General features: G+C 48.9%; 1 protein-coding gene across 1 annotated transcript in view; it reads left to right on the top strand.

The window, feature by feature from the left end:
• The window catches only part of CRACR2A (calcium release activated channel regulator 2A), a 125,283-nt gene that overhangs the window by 44,665 nt on the left and 55,631 nt on the right, over positions 1-24,987 (top strand). The window contains 4 exon segments of the mRNA XM_036864731.1: positions 2,969-3,219; positions 18,368-18,479; positions 19,559-19,742; positions 23,239-23,385. Coding sequence (XP_036720626.1) covers positions 3,004-3,219; positions 18,368-18,479; positions 19,559-19,742; positions 23,239-23,385 — 659 coding nt within the window. The 5' untranslated portion in view covers positions 2,969-3,003.

Raw genomic sequence — 24,987 nt, 5'->3', positions numbered from 1 at the left:
TTAAAATTTTTAAAATAGGTATAGTGTTGTTCGGGCTATCTATTTCTTCTTGAGTGAGCTTTGATATTTAGTGTGATATTTCAAGGAATTTGTCCATCTCATCTAAATTGTCAAATTTATTGGCATAAAGTAGTTCATAATATTCCCTTATTATCCTTTTAATGTCTGTAGAATTTATAATGATGTCATCTTAAATTCCTTATACTATAATATGTATCTTCTCTCTTTATTGATCTTCTTAAAGGCCTAGCTTTTAGTTTTGTTGATTTTCTCCATTGTTTTTCTCTATGGTTTTCTATTTCATTGATTTCTGTTCTGATTGTTATTATTTCTTCTCCTTACTTTGGGTTTAATTTACTCTTCTTTTTCTAGTTTCTAGAGGTAGAAGATGAGGCCAGTGGCCTGAGACCTTTCTTCCTTTCTAATATATGTGTTTAGGGCTATAAATTTTTTCCTCAGTACTGCTTTAGCAATATCCTACAAAATTTGAAATATTGTACTTCTTTTTCATTTAGTTTAAATTATTCTTAAATTCCATTTTTATTTCTCCTTTGAGCCATGGGTTTCTAGAAGTATGTTACATAGTTTCCACATTTGGAGATTTTCCAGAGGTCTTTCTGTTATTGGTTCTAACATAATTCCATTGTGGTCAGAGTACATACTTTGTATGACTGAATCCTTTTAAATTTATTGAAACTTGTTTTGTGGACCGGAATATGGACTGTCTTGATAAATGTTCCATGTGCACTTGAAAGTGTGTTCAGGTTTTGTTGGGTGGATTGTTCTATAAATGTCAAGTAGGTCAAAATAGTTGACAGTTTTGTTCAAGTCTTCTGTATCCTTACTGATTTCTGTCTTCTTGTTTTATTAATTATTGGTAGAGGGATAATGAAATCTGAATGTGATTGTGGATTTGTCTAGTTCTCCTTGAAGTTCTATCAGTTTTTGTTTTATGCATTTGCTTTTTGCACCTGTTGTTAGGTGCATATGTGTTTAGATTGTTTTATCCTATTGATGAATTGCCCTCTTTATCATTATGAAATGACTTTATCTCCATTAATATTCTTTGTTCTATAGAATCCACTTTGCCTGATATTAATATGCAGCTTTCCCTTGACTAGTGTTAACATGCTATATATTTTTTCAGTCTCTTACTTTTAACCTATTTGTGTCTTTTTTTTTTAATATAAATTTATTTATTTATTTATTTACTTTTGGCTGTGTTGGGTCTTTGTTGCTGCACGTGGGCTTTCTCTAGTTGCAGCGAGCGGGGGCTGCTCTTTGTTGCGGTGCGCGGGCTTCTCATTGTGGTGGCTTCTCTTGTTGCAGAGCACGGGCTCTAGGTGCACGGGCTTCAGTAGTTGTGGCTCACGGGCTCTAGAGTGCAGGCTCAATAGTTGTGGTGCACGGGCTTAGTTGCTCCACAGCATGTGGGATCTTCCCAGACCAGGGCTCGAACCCGTTTCCCCTGCATAGGCAAGCGGATTCCTAACCACTGCGCCACCAGGGAAGTCCCCTATTTGTGTCTTTATGTTAAAGAACATTTCTTTTAGGCAGCATATAGTTGGGTTTCCTCTATTTAGGGTATCTGTCAGGCGCCACCTGGGTTTCCCCTTCCTGTGCCATGAACTGACAACTCTTTACGCAATAATGGGGCATATTTCATTTGTTTCCCATCTCTCAGGAACAAGGCTTAGACTAGAGGGAGGCAAGTGTGGGCCCTTTGGGAGCAAAATTTAAAAAGCTGGTCACTCTCAGATACACAGCTTCGAGAGTGGAATCCTCTTCTTGCACCTTAAGAAGACACTCTCAAGAGTGGGAGTACAGGGTTAGGACCTGAGACTCGGCGCCTCTTAATCTGATACTTTAGGGGCCTCCCTCCGCTCACCCTCATCGCAGCCCTGCTGTTCACTATCCTTCATTGCCTGATATCCAGTGTCTGGAAAACCATTAAAAAAAATATATATATATATGTATATACATATATATATATATATATATATATATATATGTATATATACATCTCATCTGGATTTTGGGTTATTTCAACTTGGAGGGTAAATCCAGTCCCTGTTATTCCATCTTTTCTGGAAACAGAAGTCCGGACTTGCTCTTTATGAGATGAAAATCCCATATAAAGAGCTTCCTGACCGAAATAAAATGCTTTCAGGCATCCCTGCAAAGAATTTACGAAAGAGCGATCTTCCTTCATTCAACAGAGAATCAATGAGCACTTACTTTATACCATCTTTGGGCCGATGCCTGGGGTTAAAATCAAATAAGAGGTGGTGCCTCTCTTCTAGTGCTCATAGCCGACTTCTTTAGAACTGTGAGATTGCCTCTTTTATGCCATGCATCGCCTGTGACATGGGCCAGGGAAGCTGGGGGCCAGAGAAAGTCAGGCCTAGAACGGAGAGGTCAGGTTTACTAATTCCCAGGCCCAGAGTGGCTCTGGGGCTCTCTTAAGCTCACACAGCTGGTCAGTAGTAGTGGATTGCTATGCACTCTATTTGGCGGGCTATAGAGGAGGAACCCCACCCCAAAGACCTTCCTCCACTGCCAGTCACCATGACTGAAATCCCACCATTAGAGGGCGAGGAAATGGGAAAATGTATATAGAGACCGCGGTGTGGGGCCTGCCTCCAAGTAAACGCTCCAGAAATGGAAGCTGATCTGTCAGCATCTGTGCTCTTGCCGTTGATTTAGATCGGGAGCAATTCTCTGGCCACCTCCTTTCAAGCTGGAAATGTCTGTTTTTCCTTCCCCCTTCCTCTCTGCTCTCTTTGACGGGCTGGCTGCTCTGTTAATGATCAGGGCACACGTCCCCTTGTTCCGAGCCTGTGCTGGTGAAGAGAGAAACAGGCGCTGGTGAGCGGTCCTCTGCTTCCCTCCGTCCCCGCTCACCCTTTTCCAGCCTCCCTCCATCCCTACCACGCCCACTCCTCTCTCTCTCGTCTTCCACCTTCAGGTTCTGAAAAGACTCGAAGAAACTGACAGATCTGGATGGCCACCCCCGAGAGGAGAGTGGTCTCCAGACCCCGGGGGCCTGGCTGGGGGCACCAGGGGAGCGGGGCCTGCCTGGGCTCCCTGGACGACCTGCCATGTGAGGGGACCCAGGAGCTGGCACCGGCACAGCTGACCATGCTGAGGAAGGCACAGGAGTTCTTCCAGACCTGTGATGCCGAGGGCAAGGGCTTCATCGCCAGGAGGGATATGCAGGTAAGAGGGTCCCGGGTTGCACCTGCCCACCTGGAATGCCACCTGGAAGGCATGGGTCTCCCTTTCTTGGGCTGGGGCCTGCCCCACGGGAGGTGACGTCTTTAACAGAAAAGATGCCGTCAACTCTGTCCTGGAAGGAGGCATCGGCCTAAACTCTCCTGGGAGCTAGATCTCCTGGGTTCATTCTTTTTCTGGCCTTCACTTGGTGTCAGACTTGGGGGCTATTTTCTCTGAGTCAGTAACTCCCCAGAATTGTGGAAAATGGTGGCAGCAGTATAAGAAACTTAAGTGAGACACGGAGAAGAACCTTCTGGAACAAAGGTGGAAAGGCACTGACTTGTTACTTTACAACACAGCTCCGAGCTGTGCCCAAGCCACTCCCACGAGGTGCCATGACTCTCAGTCAGCTCTGTCACGGTGTTACTGAACCAAACTTGGATCTGTTCGCCCATGCACAGTAAAGCCGACCTACTGACCCCAGGTTGTGGTGAAAGAAAGGGCAGCGTTTATTGCAGGCGCCAAGCAAGGAGTCCGGGCCAGCTAGTGCTCAAAACACCTGAACTCCTTCAGACTTCCCTGGTGGTTCAGTGGTTAAGACTTAGCCTTCCAGTGCAGGGGGTGCAGGTTTGATCCCTGGTCGGGGAGCTAAGATCCCACATGCCTCAGGGCCAAAAAACCAAAACCAAAGCGGTATTGTAACAAACTCAATAAAGACTTCAAAAATGGTCCACAGTAAAAAAAAAAACACCCGAACTCCTCAGTGGTTTTCAGCAAATCATTTTTAAAGGCCAGGTGAGAGAGGGGAGTCCCAGGGTATGTGATCAGCTCGTGCACAGTTCTCTGGTTGGTGGTGGTACCAGGGCGGTATCACAGGGGTTCACATGATCAGTTCTTAGGCTCCAGGAGGCCTGGGGGCTATGTGCTCGTGGTCTTCAAGTAGTTAATGTCTTCCGTTTGGTGGTGGTTTTAGCATCTGTAAAACAACTCAGGAAATGTGCATCAGATACTATTATCTAGGTCCTCCAGAGAGGAGCTAAAGCGGAGGGTACGGGGAGGTGTCTGACCCGCGAAGGCCCCGTAAGGTGCTGCTCGGTTACAGCAGCGCTAGCAGCCACAGGCAGTGTGGAAACAGCAGAGTCTGGCCTGTTCCCAAACAACTTTATTTACCTACACTGAAATGTACATTGTATGTCATTTTCATGTGTCACCAAACATATTCTTCTTTTGATACTGTTTTCAACCATTTAAAAATGTAAAAGCGATTCTTAGCTCTCTGGCTGTACAAAAACAGGCACTGGGTCCCATTTACAGGGCGGGGCGTGGTTTGCCCACCCCTGGTCTGGTGCCTTCCCAGTGTCTTCCTTAAGTCTCTCATGCTGCAGTCATGATTTCACCCCGAGAATAAAGGAAGCGCGGGCTGCACTGGACCTCTGACAGCATCTCTCCACACCGCCCTCCCATCACTCGTACGTCAGGGGCATTTTGGGGAGGGACACACAGCTGCACGAGGGGGAAGAAGACCCGCGATGGGCAGGTTTTCTCTTTTAAGGCTGGTTTTTCAGAGTACACTGAAGTTGGGCCATGAAATGCAGACCCTCGTTCGTGTCCGTCCCACCTCCACTTGCTGTGTGAGCCTCGCGGCCTGGAGGCTTGTGACCTGGACGGAGCGCCGCAGGCCTTTCTCCCACCGGCCCCACGGGGTGGAATATTCTGGCTTCTCCCAGACTCTTCCCCGCCCAGGAGGTGCTGCAGGATTTGAGGGGAAAGACCTGGGAACAGTGGTACCTTAGCCCACAGGCGAGCCTGGGCCTCTCTAGTTTTCAGCAATTGACACCTGGTAAATTTCTGCCCCTGATACTCATCCCCAAAGCCTCCCCCCACCTAGAAGTCCAGCCTAGGTGTGTTTTGAGAAAACCTCGACAACCCCAGCCTGGGAATTCATAGTTGTCCTTCACAGGCCTGTGGCCATGGTGCTTGTAGGAGTGGTTTTAATGGCATGTTTCATTTGTGCTTCTCCTTCTAGAAAGAAAGAAAAGGGAATTCTCTTTTATTGAGGGTCAACCGTGGGTCACATGCACAGTGCAACTCAGCACTCTCACTGAATATACCCCCATTAACCTGCACCAAAGCCCACTCTTTAATGAAGGCCGGGAGAGGCACGGTGAGTTTAAACTGTAAAGTATCAATCGTTCAAGAAATCCTTTGCGTTGGGCTCGGAATGAAGTCAGAAGCATCAGATCCCAGAGACACCATAGCAGCCTTGTTCCCTCCGGCCTCACCCCTGGTCCAGACAGCGGGAGGAGGGCGGGCCATCCCACCAGCTGGTCTGCTGGGTCCGTGGCACTCAGCTCTGCCGGCTGCAGTTTCCTGAACTTTCTGCGTGCCTGTGCACGGCGAAGCATTTGAAAAGTTCAGCTCTTCAAGCTGAGAGAATGATATCACGAGAGAACAAAACGCGTCGTCGAAGGGCCGCCTCCCTGCCGCTCTCACGGTCATGTCTGGAGGAGGATGGGCTGGGAGGAGATTTGGGAAGAAAGTCACCCTCTTGTTGTCCCCCCTGGGTTCCCTGTGAGGCCCACGCGCCCTTGGTTCTCCTGGCAGGACTGAGGACATCTGCCTGCTGCTGTCACCCCCGCACGCACCGCGGCGGCCGGTGGCTGGCCCCTTGGTCCTGGTCACCAGCCCCTTTCTCACCCTCGGCTCCCAGCACGGCCTCTCGGGACCCGGAGAAGAGCTCACAGCATGCACGCGCACCCAGACCCAGATGCCGGGAAAGGCCTGTTAAGGCGGAGAGGGGCCGGGTCGGGGTGGGGCGCCTGGGCAGGAGGGGCCGGCGCGGGAGGGGAGCTGGCACAAAACCGCACACAGTTGCCACCCTTTGGGGGAGGGGGAGGGGCGGGGCTGGTCCCCTGGTGCTGCCATCCTTCTTTCTCCTGAGTAACGGAAGAAATCCACCTGCAGGGGGTGAGACAGGCTCCCAGCCATCCGAGAGGTGGGGAGACCCAGGCATCCGAGAGGTGGGGAGACCCAGCCATCCGAGAGGTGGGGAGACCCAGGCATCCGAGAGGTGGGGAGACCCAGGCATCCGAGAGGGGGGGAGACCCAGGCATCCGAGAGGGGGGGAGACCCAGGCATCCGAGAGGGGGGGAGACCCAGGCATCCGAGAGGTGGGGAGACCCAGGCATCCGAGAGGGGGGGAGACCCAGGCATCCGAGAGGGGGGGAGACCCGGGCATCCGAGAGGGGGGGAGACCCGGGCATCCGAGAGGTGGGGAGACCCGGGCATCCGAGAGGGGGGGAGACCCGGGCATCCGAGAGGGGGGGAGACCCGGGCATCCGAGAGGTGGGGAGACCCGGGCATCCGAGAGGTGGGGAGACCCAGGCATCCGAGAGGTGGGGAGACCCAGGCATCCGAGAGGGGGGGGAGACCCAGGCATCCGAGAGGTGGGGAGACCCAGGCATCCGAGAGGTGGGGAGACCCAGCCATCCGAGAGGTGATCGGAGAGCAGCAGCCGTGGGCAAACAGACACCCTGACCGAGCAGGACCACAGACGGAAAGGAGCAGGTCCCCGGGGCCGAGGCCAGGATGCAAGCCGCCCTGAGCTCGGGTTGCGCAGGAGCAGGTCCTGCTACGGGACGTTGGATGGATGATATTGAGCTGTGAGCGCAGAGTTTAGGCGGAGGTTGGAGGGTCTTCAGCTCCACCCGTGGCCCCCCAGACCTCACTCCCTCCTCCACAATGAACGCCTCTGTGTGTCCCATGGAGATCATTCCAGGCAGAAGTGGGGTGAAGATTGCTTTGCAGGGAAGGGGTCCCCTAGAGAACCAGAGTCGTGAGCCGGAGGGTCCCTAGTGAGAGGCAGAGGGACACGGGAGGACCAGGCTGAAGAGGGCGTGAAGGGACGCCTCCAGTTGGGAGAGGGAGATGGGGTCAGGTCGGGCAGGAGATCTCTGAAGACATCAGCAGCCTCATAAACCCTGTTTCCCTGATTTCTTAGAGGAGTGTAATGGTTATTACCAATGCCAAGTACCCACTCTGCAACACTGCCTGGAATTCCTGGATTAGCCAAACTGTAAAGAACCATCCAGGAGTTGGCCAGCCAGCCAAACCTGGCTCGCTCGCTGTTTCTGTGAGTGCCGTGTAATTGGAACACAGCCGGCCTCTTTCCTTCTCATACCATCCACGGCGGATTCCAAGTTACAACACGGACTTGGGAAGCTGTGACAAAGGCCCGCAAAGCCTCAAATATGCATGATCTGGCCTTTACAAGGGATGCTAGTTGACTCCTGATTTAGGTTAACAAAGAGACTCTTAAAGAATTTTGTGGTACATTGCCCTGAGTTTTAATCCTGAATCTGCCACTTACTAGCAATGTGAATTTGTGTAAGTCTCTTAAGCCCTCTAAGCTGTAGCCCCTCATCTGTGAATTATGTATAACTAACTCCCAGCGTTAGAAGAGAATCAGGCGCGTGTGTACATGCAGAGCACTTAGCCCTGAGCTGGGGCCTGGAAATCTCTCCATAAATGCTCTGTGTGTGTGTGTGTGTCATTGGGGGTGGGGAGACTTATACCCCAAGTCTTAACACAATTCCTAGTGTCCTCCACTCTGTGATGTTTCTAAATTGTGGTAAAATACACGTAACAAAATTCCCCATCTGAAACCATTTTTAAGTGAATATTTCAGTGCTTTTCAATACATTCACATTGTTGTGTAACCCTCACCAGAACTCTCCTTATTTTGCAAAATAGAAACTCTGTCCCCATTAAACACTTAACTCCCCATCCCCCTCCCCCAGCCCCCAGGACCACCATCCTACTTTGTCTCTATGGATATGGCTCCTCTGGGGACCTCGTATAAGTAGAATCATACAGTATCCGTCCTTTGGTGACTGCCTTATTTCACTTAGCAAAATGTCTTCAAGATTCCACATGGTGGCACATGTCAGAATTTCCTCTCTTTTTAGGGCTGGATAAGATTCCATTTTATCTATTTACCACATTTTGTTTATCCATTTGGCCGTCGATGGGCACTTGGGTTGCTTCACACCCTTGGGTGTGAATCACGTTGCTATGGAGAGGGACGTACAAATGCTCTTTGAGTCCCTGCTTTCAGTTCTTTGGGGTATATACCCCAGAGTGGGATTGCTGGATCATATGGCAATTCTAGTTTTAATATTTTGAGGGATCCCACGCTGTTTCCGCAGCGGCTGCACTGTCGTACTGGGAGGTCAAGTGCAAGTCATCTCTCTGCCTGAGAGATCAAGAAGGGGCATTTCTGCTGGAGAGGGTCCCTTTCATTCGTCTCTAGCTGGTGCTGCGCTTGCTTGTGTCCAGTCTATGTGAGCGAGGGCAGTTTGGCTTCTTAGAGGACATTTGGCAACGTCTAGGGACATTCTTTTTTTTTTTTTTTTTTTAAACATCTTTATTGAAGTATAATTGCCTTACAATAGTGTGTTAGCTTCTGCTTTATAACAAAGTTAATCAGTTATACATATACAATATGTTCCCATATCTCTTCCCTCTTGCATCTCCCTCCCTCCCACCCTCCCCATCCCACCCCTCTAGGTGGTCACAAAGCACCGAGCTGATCTCCCTGTGCTATGCGGCTGCTTCCCACTAGCTATCTATTTTACATTTGGTAGTGTATATATGTCCATGACACTCTCTCACCCTGTCACATCTCACCCCACCCCCTCCCCATATCCTCAAGTCCATTCTCTAGTAGGTCTGTGTCTTTATTCCCGTCTTGCCACTAGGTTCTTCATGGCTTTTTTTCCCCTTAGATTCCGTATATATGTGTTAGCATACTGTATTTGTTTTTCTCTTTCTGACTTACTTCACTCTGTATGACAGACTCTAACTCCCTCCACCTCATTACAAATACCTCCATTTCATTTCTTTTTATGGCTGAGTAATATTCCATTGTATATATGTGCCACATCTTCTTTATCCATTCATCTGTCGATGGACATTTAGGTTGCTTCCATGTCCTGGCTATTGTAAATAGAGCTGCAATGAACATTTTGGTACATGACTCTTTTTGAACTATGGTTTTCTCAGGGTATATGCCCAGTAGTGGGATTGCTGGATCGTATGGTAGTTCTATTTGTAGTTCTTTAAGGAACCTCCATACTGTTCTCCATAGTGGCTGTATCAATTTACATTCCCACCAACAGTGCAAGAGAGTTCCCTTTCCTCCACACCCTCTCCAGCATTTATTGTTTGTAGATTTTTTGATGATGGCCATTCTGACCGGTGTGAGATGATATCTCATTGTAGTTTTGATTTGCATTTCTCTAATGATTAATGATGTTGAGCATTCTTTCATGTGTCTGTAGGCCATCTGTATATCTTCTTTGGAGAAATGTCTATTTAGGTCTTCTGCCCATTTTTGGATTGGGTTGTTCGTTTTTTTGTTATTGAGCTGCATGAGCTGCTTGTAAATCTTGGAGATTAATCCTTTGTCAGTTGCTTCATTTGCAAATATTTTCTCCCATTCTGATGGTTGTCTTTTGGTCTTGTTTATGGTTTCCTTTGCTGTGCAAAAGCTTTTAAGTTTCATTAGGTCCCATTTGTTTATTTGTGTTCTTATTTCCATTTCTCTGGGAGCTGGGTCAAAAAGAATCTTGCTGTGATGTATGTCATAGAGTGTTCTGCCTATGTTTTCCTCTAAGAGTTTGATAGTGTCTGGTCTTACACTTAGGTCTTTAATCCATTTTGAGTTTATTTTTGTGCATGGTGTCAGGGAGTGTTCTAATTTCATACTTTTACATGTATCTGTCCAATTTTCCCAGCACCACTTATTGAAGAGGCTGTCTTTTCTCCACTGTATATGCTTGCCTCCTTTATCAAAGATAAGGTGACCATATGTGCGTGGGTTTATCTCTGGGCTTTCTATCCTGTTCCATTGATCTATATTTCTGTTTTTGTGCCAGTACCAAACTGTCTTGATTACTGAAGCTTTGTAATATAGTCTGAAGTCAGGGAGCCTGATTCCCCCAGCTCCATTTTTCGTTCTCAAGATTGCTTTGGCTATTCGGGGTCTTTTGTGTCTCCATACAAATTGTGAAATTTTTTGTTCTAGTTCTGTGAAAAATGCCAGTGGTAGTTTGATAGGGATTGCATTGAATCTGTAGATTGCTTTGGGTAGTAGAGTCATTTTCACAATGTTGATTCTTCCAATCCAGGAACATGGTATATCTTTCCATCTATTTGTATCATCTTTAATTTCTTTCATCAGTGTCTTATAATTTTCTGCATACAGGTCTTTTGTCTCCTTAGGTAGGTTTATTCCTAGATATTTTATTCTTTTTGTTGCAATGGTAAACGGGAGTGTTTTCTTAATTTCACTTTCAGATTTTTCATCATTAGTGTATAGAAATGCAAGAGATTTCTGTGCATTAATTTTGTATCCTGCTACTTTACCAAATTCATTGATTAGCTCTAGGAGTTTTCTGGTAGCATCTTTAGGATTCTCTATGTATAGTATCATGTCATCTGCAAACAGTGACAGCTTTACTTCTTCTTTTCCGATTTGGATTCCTTTTATTTCTTTGTCTTCTCTGATTGCTGTGGCTAACACTTCCAAAACTATGTTGAATAATAGTGGTGAAAGTGGGCAACCTTGTCTTGTTCCTGATCTTAGTGGAAATGGTTTCAGTTTTTCACCATTGAGGACAATGTTGGCTGTGGGTTTGTCATATATGGCCTTTATTATGTTGAGGAAAGTTCCCTCTATGCCTACTTTCTGCAGGGCTTTTATCATAAATGGGTGTTGAATTTTGTCGAAAGCTTTCTCTGCATCTATTGAGATGATCATATGGTTTTTCTCCTTCAATTTGTTAATATGGTGTATCACATTGATTGATTTGCGTATGTTGAAGAATCCTTGCATTCCTGGGATAAACCCCACTTGATCATGGTGTATGATCCTTTTAATGTGCTGTTGGATTCTGTTTGCTAGTATTTTGTTGAGGATTTTTGCATCTATGTTCATCAGTGATATTGGCCTGTAGTTTTCTTTCTTTGTGACATCTTTGTCTGGTTTTGGTATCAGGATGATGGTGGCCTCGTAGAATGAGTTTGGGAGTGTTCCTCCCTCTGCAATATTTTGGAAGAGTTTGAGAAGGATAGGTGTTAGCTCTTCTCTAAATGTTTGATAGAATTCACCTGTGAAGCCATCTGGTCCTGGGCTTTTGTTTGTTGGAAGGTTTTTAATCACAGTTTCAATTTCAGTGCTTGTGATTGGTCTGTTCATATTTTCTATTTCTTCCTGGTTCAGTCTCGGCAGTTTGTGCATTTCTAAGAATCTGTCCATTTCTTCCAGGTTGTCCATTTTATTGGCGTAGAGTTGCTTGTAGTAACCTCTCATGATCTTTTGTATTTCTGCAGTGTCAGTGGTTACTTCTCCTTTTTCATTTCTAATTCTATTGATCTGAGTCTTCTCCCTTTTTCTCTTGATGAGTCTGGCTAATGGTTTATCAATTTTGTTTATCTTCTCAAAGAACCAGCTTTTAGTTTTATTGATTTTTGCTATTGTTTCCTTCATTTCTTTTTCATTTATTTCTGACCTGACCTTTATGATTTCTTTCCTTCTGCTAGCTTTGGGGTTTTTTTGTTCTTCTTTCTCTAATTGCTTTAGGTGCAAGGTTAGGTTGTTTATTCGAGATGTTTCCTGTTTCTTGAGGTAGGCTTGTATTGCTATAAACTTCCCTCTTAGCACTGCTTTTGCTGCGTCCCATAGGTTTTGGGTCGTCGTATCTCCATTGTCATTTGTTTCTAGGTATTTTTTGATTTCCCCTTTGATTTCTTCAGTGATCACTTCGTTATTAAGTAGTGTATTGTGTAGCCTCCATGTGTTTGTATTTTTTACACATCTTTTCCTGTAATTGATATCTAGTCTCATAGCGTTGTGGTCGGAAAAGATACTTGATACGATTTCAATTTTCTTAAATTTACCAAGGCTTGATTTGTGACCCAAGATATGATCTATCCTGGAGAATGTTCCATGCGCACTTGAGAAAAATGTGTATTCTGTTGTTTTTGGGTGGAATGTCCTATAAATATCAATTAAGTCCATCTTGTTTAATGTATCATTTAAAGCTTGTGTTTCCTTATTTATTTTCATTTTGGATGATCTGTCCATTGGTGAAAGTGGGGTGTTAAAGTCCCCTACTATGATTGTGTTGCTGTCAATTTCCCCTTTTATGGCTGTTAGTATTTGCCTTATGTATTGAGGTGCTCCTATGTTGGGTGCATAAATATTTACAATTGTTATACCTTCCTCTTGGATCGATCCCTTGATCATTATATAGTGTCCTTCTTTGTCTCTTATAATATTCTTTATTTTAAAGTCTATTTTGTCTGATATGAGAATTGCTACTCCAGCTTTCTTTTGATTTCCATTTGCATGGAATATCTTTTTCCATCCCCTCACTTTCAGTCTGTATGTGTCTCTAGGTCTGAAGTGGGTCTCTTGTAGACAGCATATATATGGGTCTTGTTTTTGTATCCATTCAGCCAGTCTGTGTCTTTTGGTGGGAGCATTTAATCCATTTACATTCAAGGTAATTATCGATATGTATGTTCCTATTCCCATTTTCTTAAATGTTTTGGGTTTGTTATTGTAGGTGTTTTCCTTCTCTTGGGTTTCTTGCCTAGAGAAGTTCCTTTAGCATTTGTTGTAAAGCTGGTTTGGTGGTGCTGAACTCTCTCAGCTTTTGCTTGTCTGTAAAGGTTTTAATTTCTCCATCACATCTGAATGAGATCCTTGCTGGGTAGAGTAATCTTGGTTGTAGGTTTTTCTCCTTCATCACTTTAAGTATATCCTGCCACTCCCTTCTGGCTTGCAGAGTTTCTGCTGAAAGATCAGCTGTTAACCTTATGGGGATTCCCTTGTGTGTTATTTGTTGTTTTTCCCTTGCTGCTTTTAATATGTTTTCTTTATATTTAATTTTTGACAGTTTGATTAATATGTGTCTTGGCGTGTTTCTCCTTGGGTTTATCCTGTATGGGACTCTCTGTGCTTCCTGGACTTGATTAACTATTTCCTTTCCCATATTAGGGAAGTTTTCAACTATAATCTCTTCAAATATTTTCTCAGTCCCTTTCTTTTTCTCTTCTTCTTCTGGGACCCCTATAATTCGAATGTTGGTGCGTTTAATGTTGTCCCAGAGGTCTCTGAGACTGTCCTCAGTTCTTTTCATTCTTTTTTCTTTATCCTGCTCTGCAGTAGTTATTTCCACCATTTTATCTTCCAGGTCACTTATCCTTTCTTCTGCCTCAGTTATTCTGCTATTGATCCCATCTAGAGTATTTTTAATTTCATTTATTGTGTTTTTCATCGATGCTTGGTTCCTCTTTAGTTCTTCTACGTCCTTGTTAAATGTTTCTTGCATTTTGTCTATTCTATTTCCAAGATTTTGGATCATCCTTACTATCATTATTCTGAATTCTTTTTCAGGTAGACTACCTATTTCCTCTTCATTTGTTAGGTCTGGTGTGTTTTGACCCTGCTCCTTCATCTGCTGTGTGTTTTTCTGTCATCTCATTTTGCTTATCTTACTGTGTTTGGGGTCTCCTTTTCACAGGCTGCAGGTTCGTAGTTCCCGTTGTTTTTGGTATCTGTCCCCAGTGGGTAAGGTTGGTTCAGTGGGTTGTGTAGGCTTCCTGGTGGAGGGGACTAGTGCCTGTGTTCTGGTGGATGAGGTTGAATCTTGTCTTTCTGGTGGGCACGTCCACGTCTGGTGGTGTGTTTTGGGGTGTCTGTGGCCTTATGATTTTAGGCAGCCTCCCTGCTAATGGATGGGGCTGTGTTCCTGTCTTGCTAGTTGTTTGGCATAGGGTGTCCAGCCCTGTAGCTTGCTGGTCGTTGAGTGAAGCTGGGTCTTGATGTTGAGATGGAGATCTCTGAGAGATTTTTGCCGTTTGGTATTACGTGGAGCTGGTAGGTCTCTTGTGGACCAGTGTCCTGAAGTTGGCTCTCCCACCTCAGAGGCACAGCCCTGATGCCTGGCTGGAGCACCAAGAGCCTTGATTATCAGGATCTGGGGGCAAGGAGCAACCTTTTCCTGCGAATCCTTCTGGCAATCTGCGGGACATTCTTGATTGGAATGACTGGAGAGGGAGATGCCATGGGCATCTACTAAGTGGTGTCCGGAGATGCTGCTAAATGTCCCGTAAAGCACGGGCAGCTCCTCCCCCACCTCCCTCTCCAACAAAGAATTCTTCATCCCGAGATGTCAACAGCGCAGAGGTTGAGACTCCTGTCTGCACCCGGCCGTCAGCCTGAACCAAGCACATCAAGGCACCAGGCGGAATCAAGGTAGATCCCACCTCTGGACCTCACAGTCCCATCCTGAAGATGTCTGGTGCGTCTGGGCTCTACCGCAGGGAAGAGAGTGGTTGGTGCTGGGAGAAGGGTCTGAACAGGAGGCTTTGGGAGCCTGGAAAGAGGGAGAGATTAATCTGGCTGTAAAGGTGGATCTCCTGGTTTTCTCTTTAATGAGCATTTCCCTTAGATGCATTTGAAGCTGTGCAACCCTTGGCTTTAAGCTGCACGAGGCATGTTGCAGGCTGGCGACCAGGAAGGTAGAGAGTCCGGCTGAGGTGTAGCGGGAGACAGCGTTTTCCCCTGGCTCTGGGAGCCTGCGCCCTCAGCACGGCTCCTGCAGGACTGTTTCCTGTTCCACGCCCCAGTTTATAAGACCTCGCCGAGCATCCCTGGGTGGGGGACGGGGGCTGGTCAGGATCTAGAGTGGATGGGGTCTAGGCCAGTGCTCTGTGGACAGGAGTTCAGGACCGCCGGCTATCACTCGTAGTCACTCGTTTATTGATTCACTTGTTCAACAAGTATCTAAATACCGCCTGGTTGTCAGCACTGGGCTAGATCCTGGGGCCATGACAGTGAACAAAAATGAACGGGGTCCCTCTTCCCAGAGCTTCCAGGCCACTGAAGGAGCAGACATTCATCCACTAATCGCATCCATCAGTATGTGAAGTACAAAGCGAAGTGAGACTTATGAACGAAAGAAATGTGTTTGGGGTGGGTCTGGATCGCTGGTCTAAGCCGGGTGCTGCAGAGGCTTCCTGAGGAAGTGATGCAGGAATTCAGAGTTCAGAGGAAGCAGGAATTTAGAGTGAACTGGAAGGCGGTGGAGGGAGGCCACGGTCGGAGGGAGTGTGGAATCGTAAAGAGCCCCTGGTTGGGCCGTGGGCAGAGTGAGGAGGGCGAGCCTGCCTTCTCCCCGACTCCCTCCCCCCTCATCTGCTCTTCCGGGTGGGAGTGGGAGACAGGATCCACCCGTGAAGCGGGATTCTGGAAGGCTGGAACGGGTGGTGCTGGCCGGGCAGACTTTTGGTGGCAGGGGTGGGATAGCAGTGAGAGAAAGGAATTAAGGATGCATGGATGCACGGAGAACCCTTAGCTGACAGCGGAAGCCCTGAAGGGGAAATTGCTTCTTTATCCCAGCCTGGCCTCCACTGTGACTTTAGGCAAATCTCAGAGCTTTGCGGGTTGTCAGCACCATGGAATGAATCATTGCGTCCCTCTCCACCTGGCTTGGCTCCTTTAGTTAAAAATGTAGACAGCGCTAGGTACCCAGGGGACAAGAGCAGAATAAGTTGGTTTTACGTGGCTCTGCAGGCCCAGAGAAGAAAGATAAATAAGAGGTAATTATGGTTATTAAGACTAAAGGATTTTTCAGGTAGGGCCAATAAAGAGAGGTTGAGGCATCAGGCTTGTGCCGTTTGCAGAGAAGGCTGGAGAAGACCTCGGTACTACTTTGCCGGGATGTGAAGAGGGAGTATGACTTGGAGGATGTCATATTGCCCTCCCCAGCTTCAGTGACAGCAAGAGCAGGAAGCCGGTTTGAGACAGAGACAAGGAACAGGATTAGAGCATGGGAAGGACTTGGGGTCAGAAGTGCTGTTGGCTTCAGGGATGGCGCCTGAGGCGGGCTGTGACCTGGCTCTTCCTGGGTGATGCTGACAAGAGCAAGGGTGCCCACGTGTGGGTGTTTTGGGCAAGAGGCGAGTTGAGGGTCCCACTGACTCTGCAATTCCTTTCAGCCCCTTTCTGGGTCCGGCACAGTGTGAGAGACCACATTTTAGAGATCACATTCAGGCGGAGGGTAGGGAGGGGGGCAGGATTATCCCAAGGAAAGGACTGGAATCTTGGGTTTTCACCCTACCTCCAATGTGATGCCTTTGGCTTCAAATGGAGCTAATGAACTTCCTGCTTGCAAACTTGACTCCATCCTCGCCCTGCATTCTCTGCCTTTGGCTTTGAGACCGCTGGTTTATGGATTGTGGATAAGCCAGAGATTCTGCTGTTTGCTCAGCAGATGCACTTCTGGAATCCTTGCACACACTCTCACTTACCTTCCTTTTTAAAAACCTCATTCCTATGTAATTCAGGGATTCTAAACGGCTCCCACATCATCCTGTCTCCCCACGTCGTAATGCATCATCGTCTCTCTTAACGCAAGTACCTGCCAAATTGTTATGGCTTATCAGCTAGAAGGGTGCCTGAGGGTCAAACCGAGTGTCTCGCAAGTTACGTTACTGCTTTCAACACCTGCCAGCTCTTTTTGACTGTTCAGATGGGCGTGTACCTTCCTTCCTGTGGCCCCGTGGTCCTTGTCTTCAGCCGTCAGTCACTTCCACAGCGGCAATTTTGTGCAGTCATCCCTCGGGGAACTGGGAGGATGGGGGAGGGTCAGCTGGGCTGTAATGAACTCCCTTGGGGAGTCTTCACTGGGAGGTTTTGATTATTAGGGTAGAAGAGGGTACTTGCTTCAACGATGCAAATTAACGTTGGCCTGGGGCCACCGGTGCATCAGGCAGCGGCCAGAGGGAAGCATCCGCAGCTCAGCCATTTGGCTCCTCATCCATCAGTGTCTGCCCTTCTCTCCCTGCGTGGTCCGGCGCAGCCCAGGACTCAGGTCCAGTGACCTCACACCCCATCTTGGCCAACTCCCTTTTACAACACAATTCTGTTTTTTTTTTTTTAAGTTTTTTTTTTTTTGATGTGGACCTTTTTAAAAATCTTTATTGAATTTGTTACAATATTGCTTCTGTTTTATGTTTTGGTTTTTTTGGCCGTGAGGCATGTGGGATCTTAGCTCCCCAACCAGGGATCGAACCTGCACCCCCTGCATTGGAAGGCAAAGTCTTAACCACTGGACCGACAGGGAAATCCAACACAAATATTCTTATCCATACCTTAAGCCAGTGGCAGTTCATGTCTTTTCAGGAAGTAGTTGAGGGCCAGCAGGGAGCAGGAGTGGGGGGCAGGCTGGTATGATGGGTGCGTGTCACCCAGTGGCCTTGTCCGGCTTCCCTTCAGAGCTAAAGGACCATAGTGTGTGTCCACAGAAACTGCAGCCCTGGGACATGAGTGGCCTCCATCAGGGAAGGCTTCTGAGAGTGTGACCCACACCTGCATGACAACAGGGGGACAGAGGGAGGGGCTTGGGCAGAGCAGGTGAAACCAGAGGGGAACCTGGCTGTGCCATTCACTCACTGAGTGACCTTGGTGGGTCAGTGGCCTTGGTGGGGACATTCTGCTCCCCCCTTTCTTTCTCTACCTCCCTCATACTTTTTACTGAATGCTTTCTCTGTGCCAAGTACCGTGCAGTATTCTTTACATTCATTATCTCATTGACCTTGACCGCATCGTGTCGTGCAGGTATTATCCTAAACAGGATTCAGTCCCATGCAATTCTGGTCCTTTACAGCTGTGAACAGTGCCAGCTTTGAAGTCAGACCTGGATTTGATCCTGGCCATGTCACTTACTGGCACGGACAGGTCATTTAACATCATGCTTCATCTACAAAAGGGGGATAATTATGCCCACTTCAAAGAATTGTCATTGAGAATTAAATGCAAACATATATATATAGTAAATTATATATAAATATAGTAATAAATATACACATATTTACTTATAAATCATCCAGCAAGTTGCCTACCACGTGAGTAGGCAACCAAGAGATGGTGGGTGTCCTAATATTGAGAGGAGGAGAAGGGTGGTGAAGCTTCAGAACCCGGCTTCTGGCTTTTGTCGGCGGGGGCGGAAGGCGCTGCGCCCCTGGGCAGCCGTCCGTGATGAGCAGTGTTAACCAGCGCGGTCTGAATCGTTTGCAGAGTCTCCATAAGGAGCTGCCCCTCAGCCTGGAGGACCTGGAGGATGTGTTTGATGCCCTGGATGCTGACGGCAATGGCTTTCTGACCCCAGCGGAGTTCACCGCTGGATTTAGTAAGTTCTGGTGGATGCTGGGGCCCCAGGGTATGGGTTGGCCTAAAGCCGTATAAAGGGCTTCCCTGCCCCACCAGCTCTGAGGGTCCATGAAGCACAAGCTCTCCTGCCTCTTGAAGTTTCCAGGCCGTGGGTCATTTGGTCTCTTTTCATGTGTCCATCTCCACTGCTCACACCACTGCCCCCTCAGTGCCCACCACGCTGTCACCGCCAGGTCCCCTCCTACTGGAAAATGGCAAGGAACGAGCAGAGAAGCTCTGGCAGAAAGCTCAGTTTAAGAGGGGTGGGGGGGCTGAGGTGGGATTTCCAGCCTGTCCGTTTCTGCCGAGATACCAGTGGACCACAGAGTGGGAGGCGTGTATGGCTCGTTTCAACCTGAGTGTGGCCGAGTCCTCCAGGTTGAGGGGCAACAGCTTTCAGAGGAATCTGTAAAGGGTTTGAATAGGACCAGGCGTTCTCAAGGTGACCAGGAGGAAAAACAACTGAGATCCATGAACAAGGTAAAAAAAAAGAAAAACAGATGCACCATCAGATCCAATACTGATCAGGTATTGATTAGAACAAATATGGGTCAGATAAATCACCATACATCTGCCTCCTTCAAGGTGCCAGGTATTTGCCTGGCAGTATCTGATGCCTTTCCTGACCTTCAGGAATTTGTAACTGACTTGTAAATGTGAAGCACAGTGATGCCGGTGGCCAGGATGACTGGGTGATAACACGGAGCATAGACAAGCAGGCTGCTGGAGTGCGATGGGGGGAAAGGTCTTGTTGAGAGAAGAAATCAATGAAGAGATGATTCTAAGCCAGCCTTTAAAAGACTAAGAACCACAAAGGTGCCGTAGTACCTGCCATGCGCTCTGCCTTTCCCAGATTCTAGCATCTCTGGCAGAATCTCATCCAAGTAGGAAAGACGTAAAATCCAGAGCCTGGCATCCAAGGATCTTTGCTACAGGGAGTCTGACCTCCCCTGTTCTCCTCTCAGCTGAACCTCAATTGATTCCTGGCAACTGAGGAAGCAAAGGTCTTCCTGGGTGAGTGTTGCCTAATCCAGATCCTTGTGCCCGTGCATCCCCCAGGTCACTTCTTCTTCAGCCAGAATAAGCCAAGTCAGGAAGATACTGGTGAGCACCCAGCCCAGCTCCAGGAAGAGAAGGTGTATCAGACCAGAGGGGATGAGGAGCTGGGTGACATGGACAAAGATGAGGAAGCCCAGTTCCAGATGCTGATGGACAGGCTTGGAGCCCAAAAGGTTTTGGAAGAGTAAGTGGCGACTGTGATTTGGGGGATGGAGCCCAGCCTAGGGGCAACCTCTCCATCTGTTCTGTCCAACCTTAACGCCTACTCAGCCCTCAGCCAAGCCCTGGGTCCCTGCTTCCAGCTAGGCCACTGGCTCCGTGCAGCCTGCCCTTGGCCATGACCTGTCTGCGTCAGGGTCGAGGGCTCTGCCTCTGCTTTTTACATTATTTTCACGGGAAACACTCCTATCCCCTGATCTCCCACACTCCTTCCTCACCCCCCTGCTGTCCATAATCAGTACAGTCCTTGGCTTGGCCTTGCTCCCTGAGGGCTGCCCGCCCATCAGAGGGCTGTGCAAAGGTTGAAACCCTTGAGGGTTTCGGCGCGTCCCGCCTAAGGCTTCCTGTCACCATCAGCTCACCAGCATCTCCACCGCCGCTGGGTCTCCGGGGCTGCAGTGCGTCCCACGTGCTGTGCTCCTGCCAAAGCCACCTTACACGGACGCGTCTGCGCATCAGATCCCTGAGCCGAACCAAACCTGTTCTGGAAGCCGAGGTGGGAGGTGAACCTGTTTTTACCAGCTTATCACTTGGGTGATCAGTAACTCAGCTGAAAATTTTAGGTGGCCGCAACTTCAAACCAAACGTAATACCCCTATTTTTTTTTCTTTTTTGCAAAAAGTGTTTTGTAAGAAAGAGACACATAGATGTAAACCCAGACCTTTGCCATTAAATGAAATGAAATCAAGTGATGTTGTAGCTAGTGGAAACCAGAGAGTGGCCCGAAAAACATGGAATAACTTCTGCCCCTTTGCCATCACCTTTTGCCTTTTTGTGTTGGGGTCTCCAGGTCTTGGGTTGGGTGTGTGTTTCATGAGTGAGGGGCGGAATGGCCTGATGGTTGGAGCTGATGTGTCTGGAGCTTGGGAAGAAGAACACTGTGGAGGAAAATGATAAAGGGGAAGCAAGAGAGAGGGGCCTTCACACAACATGCAGGCCAAGAAAGTATGTGTAGCTCCCAGCATCTTTTAGGTTGTGGCAGAGTTGAGACAGCCTGGCAGAAGCCTGGGCAAGCCAGAGGGGACAATAGCTCCACTTCTCCAAGGACAAGAGGCCAGAGCCCAGTGACCATGCCCCCGACCCCGTGAAGGCTCGTCCTGGAGGAGGGGGCAGGAGAGGGCAGTGTGGGCGAGCCAAGGCGCTGTCTTGAAAGAGAGGCGTCTCTCTGCCCGCCCATCACTTCTGGGCCGCTGCCCTCCTGGCAGGGCTCTCAAATCAGAGCTCACCAGAGGTTTCTCTGAGGACATCAGTCAAAAGGCCCACTCAGGGCCGAGCCAACACGAGAGCCCCTGGAGAAGAGAAGGCTCTGGGGAAGGTTCCAGGAGTGGTCGATAAAAACCGACACACAGAAGATGGTGCCCGGCCATTGTCATCCTCCTTGAAGTTAAACAAGCAGGAAGTGGGCTTTTGCTGCAGCATGAGGGAAAACGGTCCAGACTGCGGGACCCCAGATGCAGAAACAGAGGAGGCTGGAGAACTTCAGAGGTCTTTAAAGATCTCACCGACCAAGATGGTTTGTGTGCTGTTCTGGAAGCAGGGAGATGGATGGACTGACCACCCAGGACCCTTTCTCACCCTGCACCCCTGTGTCCTTCCACGAGAGTGGCCTTGGCTTTGTCCGGAAGTGGTAGACGGAACACCTGGGCTCCCGGCTTTTCTCGGTGCTTCGACTGGCTCAGTGATTTGGCAGCTAATCGGCCTTGGCTTATTTTTCATCCAGCGTTGAGAGACTTATCCCTTCTCCAGAAATCTGGTGGGGGGGTGATGTGGCCATGACTAGGAGGTTCAGATAGCTTTGGAAGAGCGTCAGGTAGGTCTGCAAATCTCACTGGAGGCTCTCACTCTAATGGTTCTCTGCCAGGCTCCAGCAGGAACCCAGGGGATGGGAACAGACAGACCTCGGCCAGCAAGGTGCATTTGATTTTATAATGCATTTACCTTATGAGGGGCAACCTGCCACAGTGATGGGAAGTCATCATGGTATCTCCCAGAGACCCTTTATCTCTGAACCCTTTGTGCAATCCCCATTGTATCTACAGCCCAATAGAGCCACAGCCACAGCATGTTCTGTATGGGGGAAAATGGAAATTATTCTGGGAAACAGGAGGCTCCTTACCTCCCCTTCTCTCGTTTCCTAGATCTCTCATGTCATCCAGATCAGTGCTAGGTTTTCAACAAATAATAAATACTTGTTGGGTGGATGGATGGGAGGATGGATGGTGGATGGATGGATGGTCTAGATGAGTTGGGGGATGTTTGGATGGAATGGAGCAAGGGAAGGAAAGAGGGAAGGAGGGATGATTGGATAGATGATCAGGTAACTGACCAGAAGTAGGTTCATTTCTCGGTGAGCCTCTTCTCTGCTGGGTGTGGAGAGTAACATTTACACCCCAGGCACATTACTAACATGGCACTATCAAGTATCACTTTTGAGTAAAATTTCTCAGATATAGTGCTTGTTACACAGCACAAGGGATTTTATTCTTTATCCTGAGGGTCCCTAGTTGTATCTACCTTCAGATCAAAGTGGTTTTAGAATTTAATGAGTGAAATCAGGTCACCCTCTGGCTGTCTGTTTGATCACTGGCTGTAGACTGTTGAGTTTCTCCAGAGGCAGAGCAGGTCCATGGGTGTGCCGCCTCCCGGCCCTCCCCTCCCTGATCACCGTGACCCGTGTGTCTCCTCCGCTGAGCGCCAGCCTGCCTGTTGGGGAGGGAGCGGTTCTAGGCACGTCCCTGTGTGTCTGTGCCTCTCTGCCGGCCTCCGTCCTCCCGACTCTCCACCCGTCTCTCCGTGCGTGCACACACATCTCTCAGACCTGCTCCGTCCCTTGCTCTCTCCTGTCACCACGCCCGCTGCCTCCAGGCCCCAGTGGGCTGCTGCATCTTCCCTTCCTCTCCCTGCGGTGACAGCTGCCTCCTGCCATCCAGCAGATGCCACGTCCTTCCCTCTCAGCCGTGAGGCCCGTCCTTCCTGGGGCGGCAGGCTCGCTCCTTCAGCTCCACGACGTCCGTCCTCCCGCGCGCTGGGCTCTGGTCCTCCCGCTTCCTCCTGGCATTTGGAGAGGCTCCTGGCCCGCGGCTCTGTGTGCTCCCCGCCACCAGCTCAGCGCGGGAGACAGAAAGCAAGGCTGTTGAGTGTGGCCATTAGGAGGCCAGCGTGACTCCTGGCTTCATCACTTCCCAGCTGAGTGACCTGAGGCCGCTCACCTCCCCCCTCTTCATCCGTCCCCTCACCCGTAAACGGGGTGTTAGCGGCACCTGCCTCACTGGAAGGTCAAATGAGCAAATGTGCATAAAGCAGCCAGCATGCAGCAAGCGCTCAATAAACGTCAGCCACTGCTGTTCCTTACTGACGATGAAAATGATGCCCTAGCCATTGGCGTCACACCTGGGACCTCCGTGTGTCCCGTGAAGCCTCACGCCCACGCTCCCACCCTAATGCTCCTTTTTCTCTCACAGTGAAAATGACGTCAAGCAACTCTGGCTGCAGCTGAAGAAGGATGAGCCTCACTTACTGTCCAACTTTGAGGATTTCCTGACCAGAATCTTCTCGCAGCTCCTAGAAGCCCACGAGGAGAAGGACGAGCTGGAGTGCGCCCTGAAAAAGTGGGTACCAGTCTCAGCCGCCCTCTGTACAGACGCGTGCAAACCAGACACACCTCTTCCGTCTCCTATTCAGTGATGCCGCCTTATGACCATCCGCCAGAGCGGGGGCCAGGCCCGGGGCTGTCACCGGATATCTATTTCTAAGCCCTCGCTCACATTTATTAGGCCCTCGCCATGTGCTAGGCACTATCCTAAATTCCTACACAACCCATTTGGGTATTTGTCATTATCCACAACTTACCAATGGGGAAATCGAGGCACTGAAAGGGGAAGTAGCACGCCCCCAGAACACACAGTGTGTAAGCGCAGAGCCAGGACTCAGAGCAAGATGGTCTGGTGCCCGAGACCCATTAGAAACCACTCTGTCTGCCCCGGGGCAGTGAGGCCCCGGCCTATGGGACCTACGCCCATCTCTGGACCAGCCCCCGGCCCTCCTGCCCTCTCACTCCCGTCATGGTCTTAAGTTTCTCCTGCTGCCCTCTTGGCCCCGGGGTCTCTCCAGACACTTAGTGCTTTCTAGAACTCCTGTACTGGAGGACGCCACACCAGGCAATGCGCTTGGGCCCTGAAGAGGCTGCTTGGGAGCCAAGCCCGAGTTGGCCAGGCCCCGGGCGCCGCAGGTGCGGGCCCGCCAGGTGGCTGTCCCTTGGCCTGTGAGGACGAGTGTGCCAGCGGGGCGCTGTGCTTGTCCACACTCATCAGCGAACATTACAGCAAGGAGCTCGATTTTGTGACCCACAGGGTAACTCAGGACAGCTTACCGTCCTGAAGCCTCAGCCAGAACGCAGGCTGGGTGGGGGGCGAGATCGGAAGCACCCTGAGGAGGTCCTCCCCGGGCCCTTTGTCCCACGCGGAGGTTTGCTCATGTTCCATAGGAATCCTCGGCGATTCCAACAGAGACCACAAGAAAGCACACAAGCCCCTAATATAGAGAGAGATCACCACGTGTGCGGACCGCTGTCCACGCACCACCCTGAGCTCCCTTTCATCTCATGCCTCCTCCCCATCAACTCTAAAATAACTTGCTGAGGCCCACTGGGTATACACAGGTCTGGAAGAGGACCTTTAGGACCCTGAATGATGAGAAATCGTGGTCTTGTGGTGCTGGAGGGAACACGGTCGGGCTAGAGGAGTGTTCAGAGCATTCTGGGGCGAGGCTCCCAGGGCTGGGAGAGAGAGGGGTTGAGGGTATACGCTATAGAGCCTTTAGCTGAATAAGCTGTGAGTCAGAGCTGAGTCCGAATCTTGGTTCTGCTGCTTACTAGCTGTGTGACTTAGGCCAAGTTACTCAACCTCTCTGAGTTGCAGCTTCCTTATGTGTAAGATAGGGGCGGTAATACCCGTCTCATAGACCTGTGATGATTACATGTCAGCATTTAGAACAGTGTTGGCACTTAGTAAGTATTCGATGAACGTTAAAATAATAACATTTATTACTATTTTAAATAAGTATGTCTGTGAGTCTTGGAGGATTTGCCTGGCTGAAGTGGAGAGTTGGAGGTGAAGTATAAGGATCCCTTTATCCTTCCAGACGACACAGTGTAGAGCTTTGCTGTCGAAGTCTAGTCTACGGACCAGAAGCTTCGGAATCACCTGGAAGCT

Source organism: Balaenoptera musculus, chromosome 10 (genome assembly GCF_009873245.2).
Source record: "Balaenoptera musculus isolate JJ_BM4_2016_0621 chromosome 10, mBalMus1.pri.v3, whole genome shotgun sequence".
Lineage (NCBI taxonomy): Eukaryota > Metazoa > Chordata > Mammalia > Artiodactyla > Balaenopteridae > Balaenoptera > Balaenoptera musculus.
This window is presented reverse-complemented; position numbering and strand designations above follow the sequence as displayed.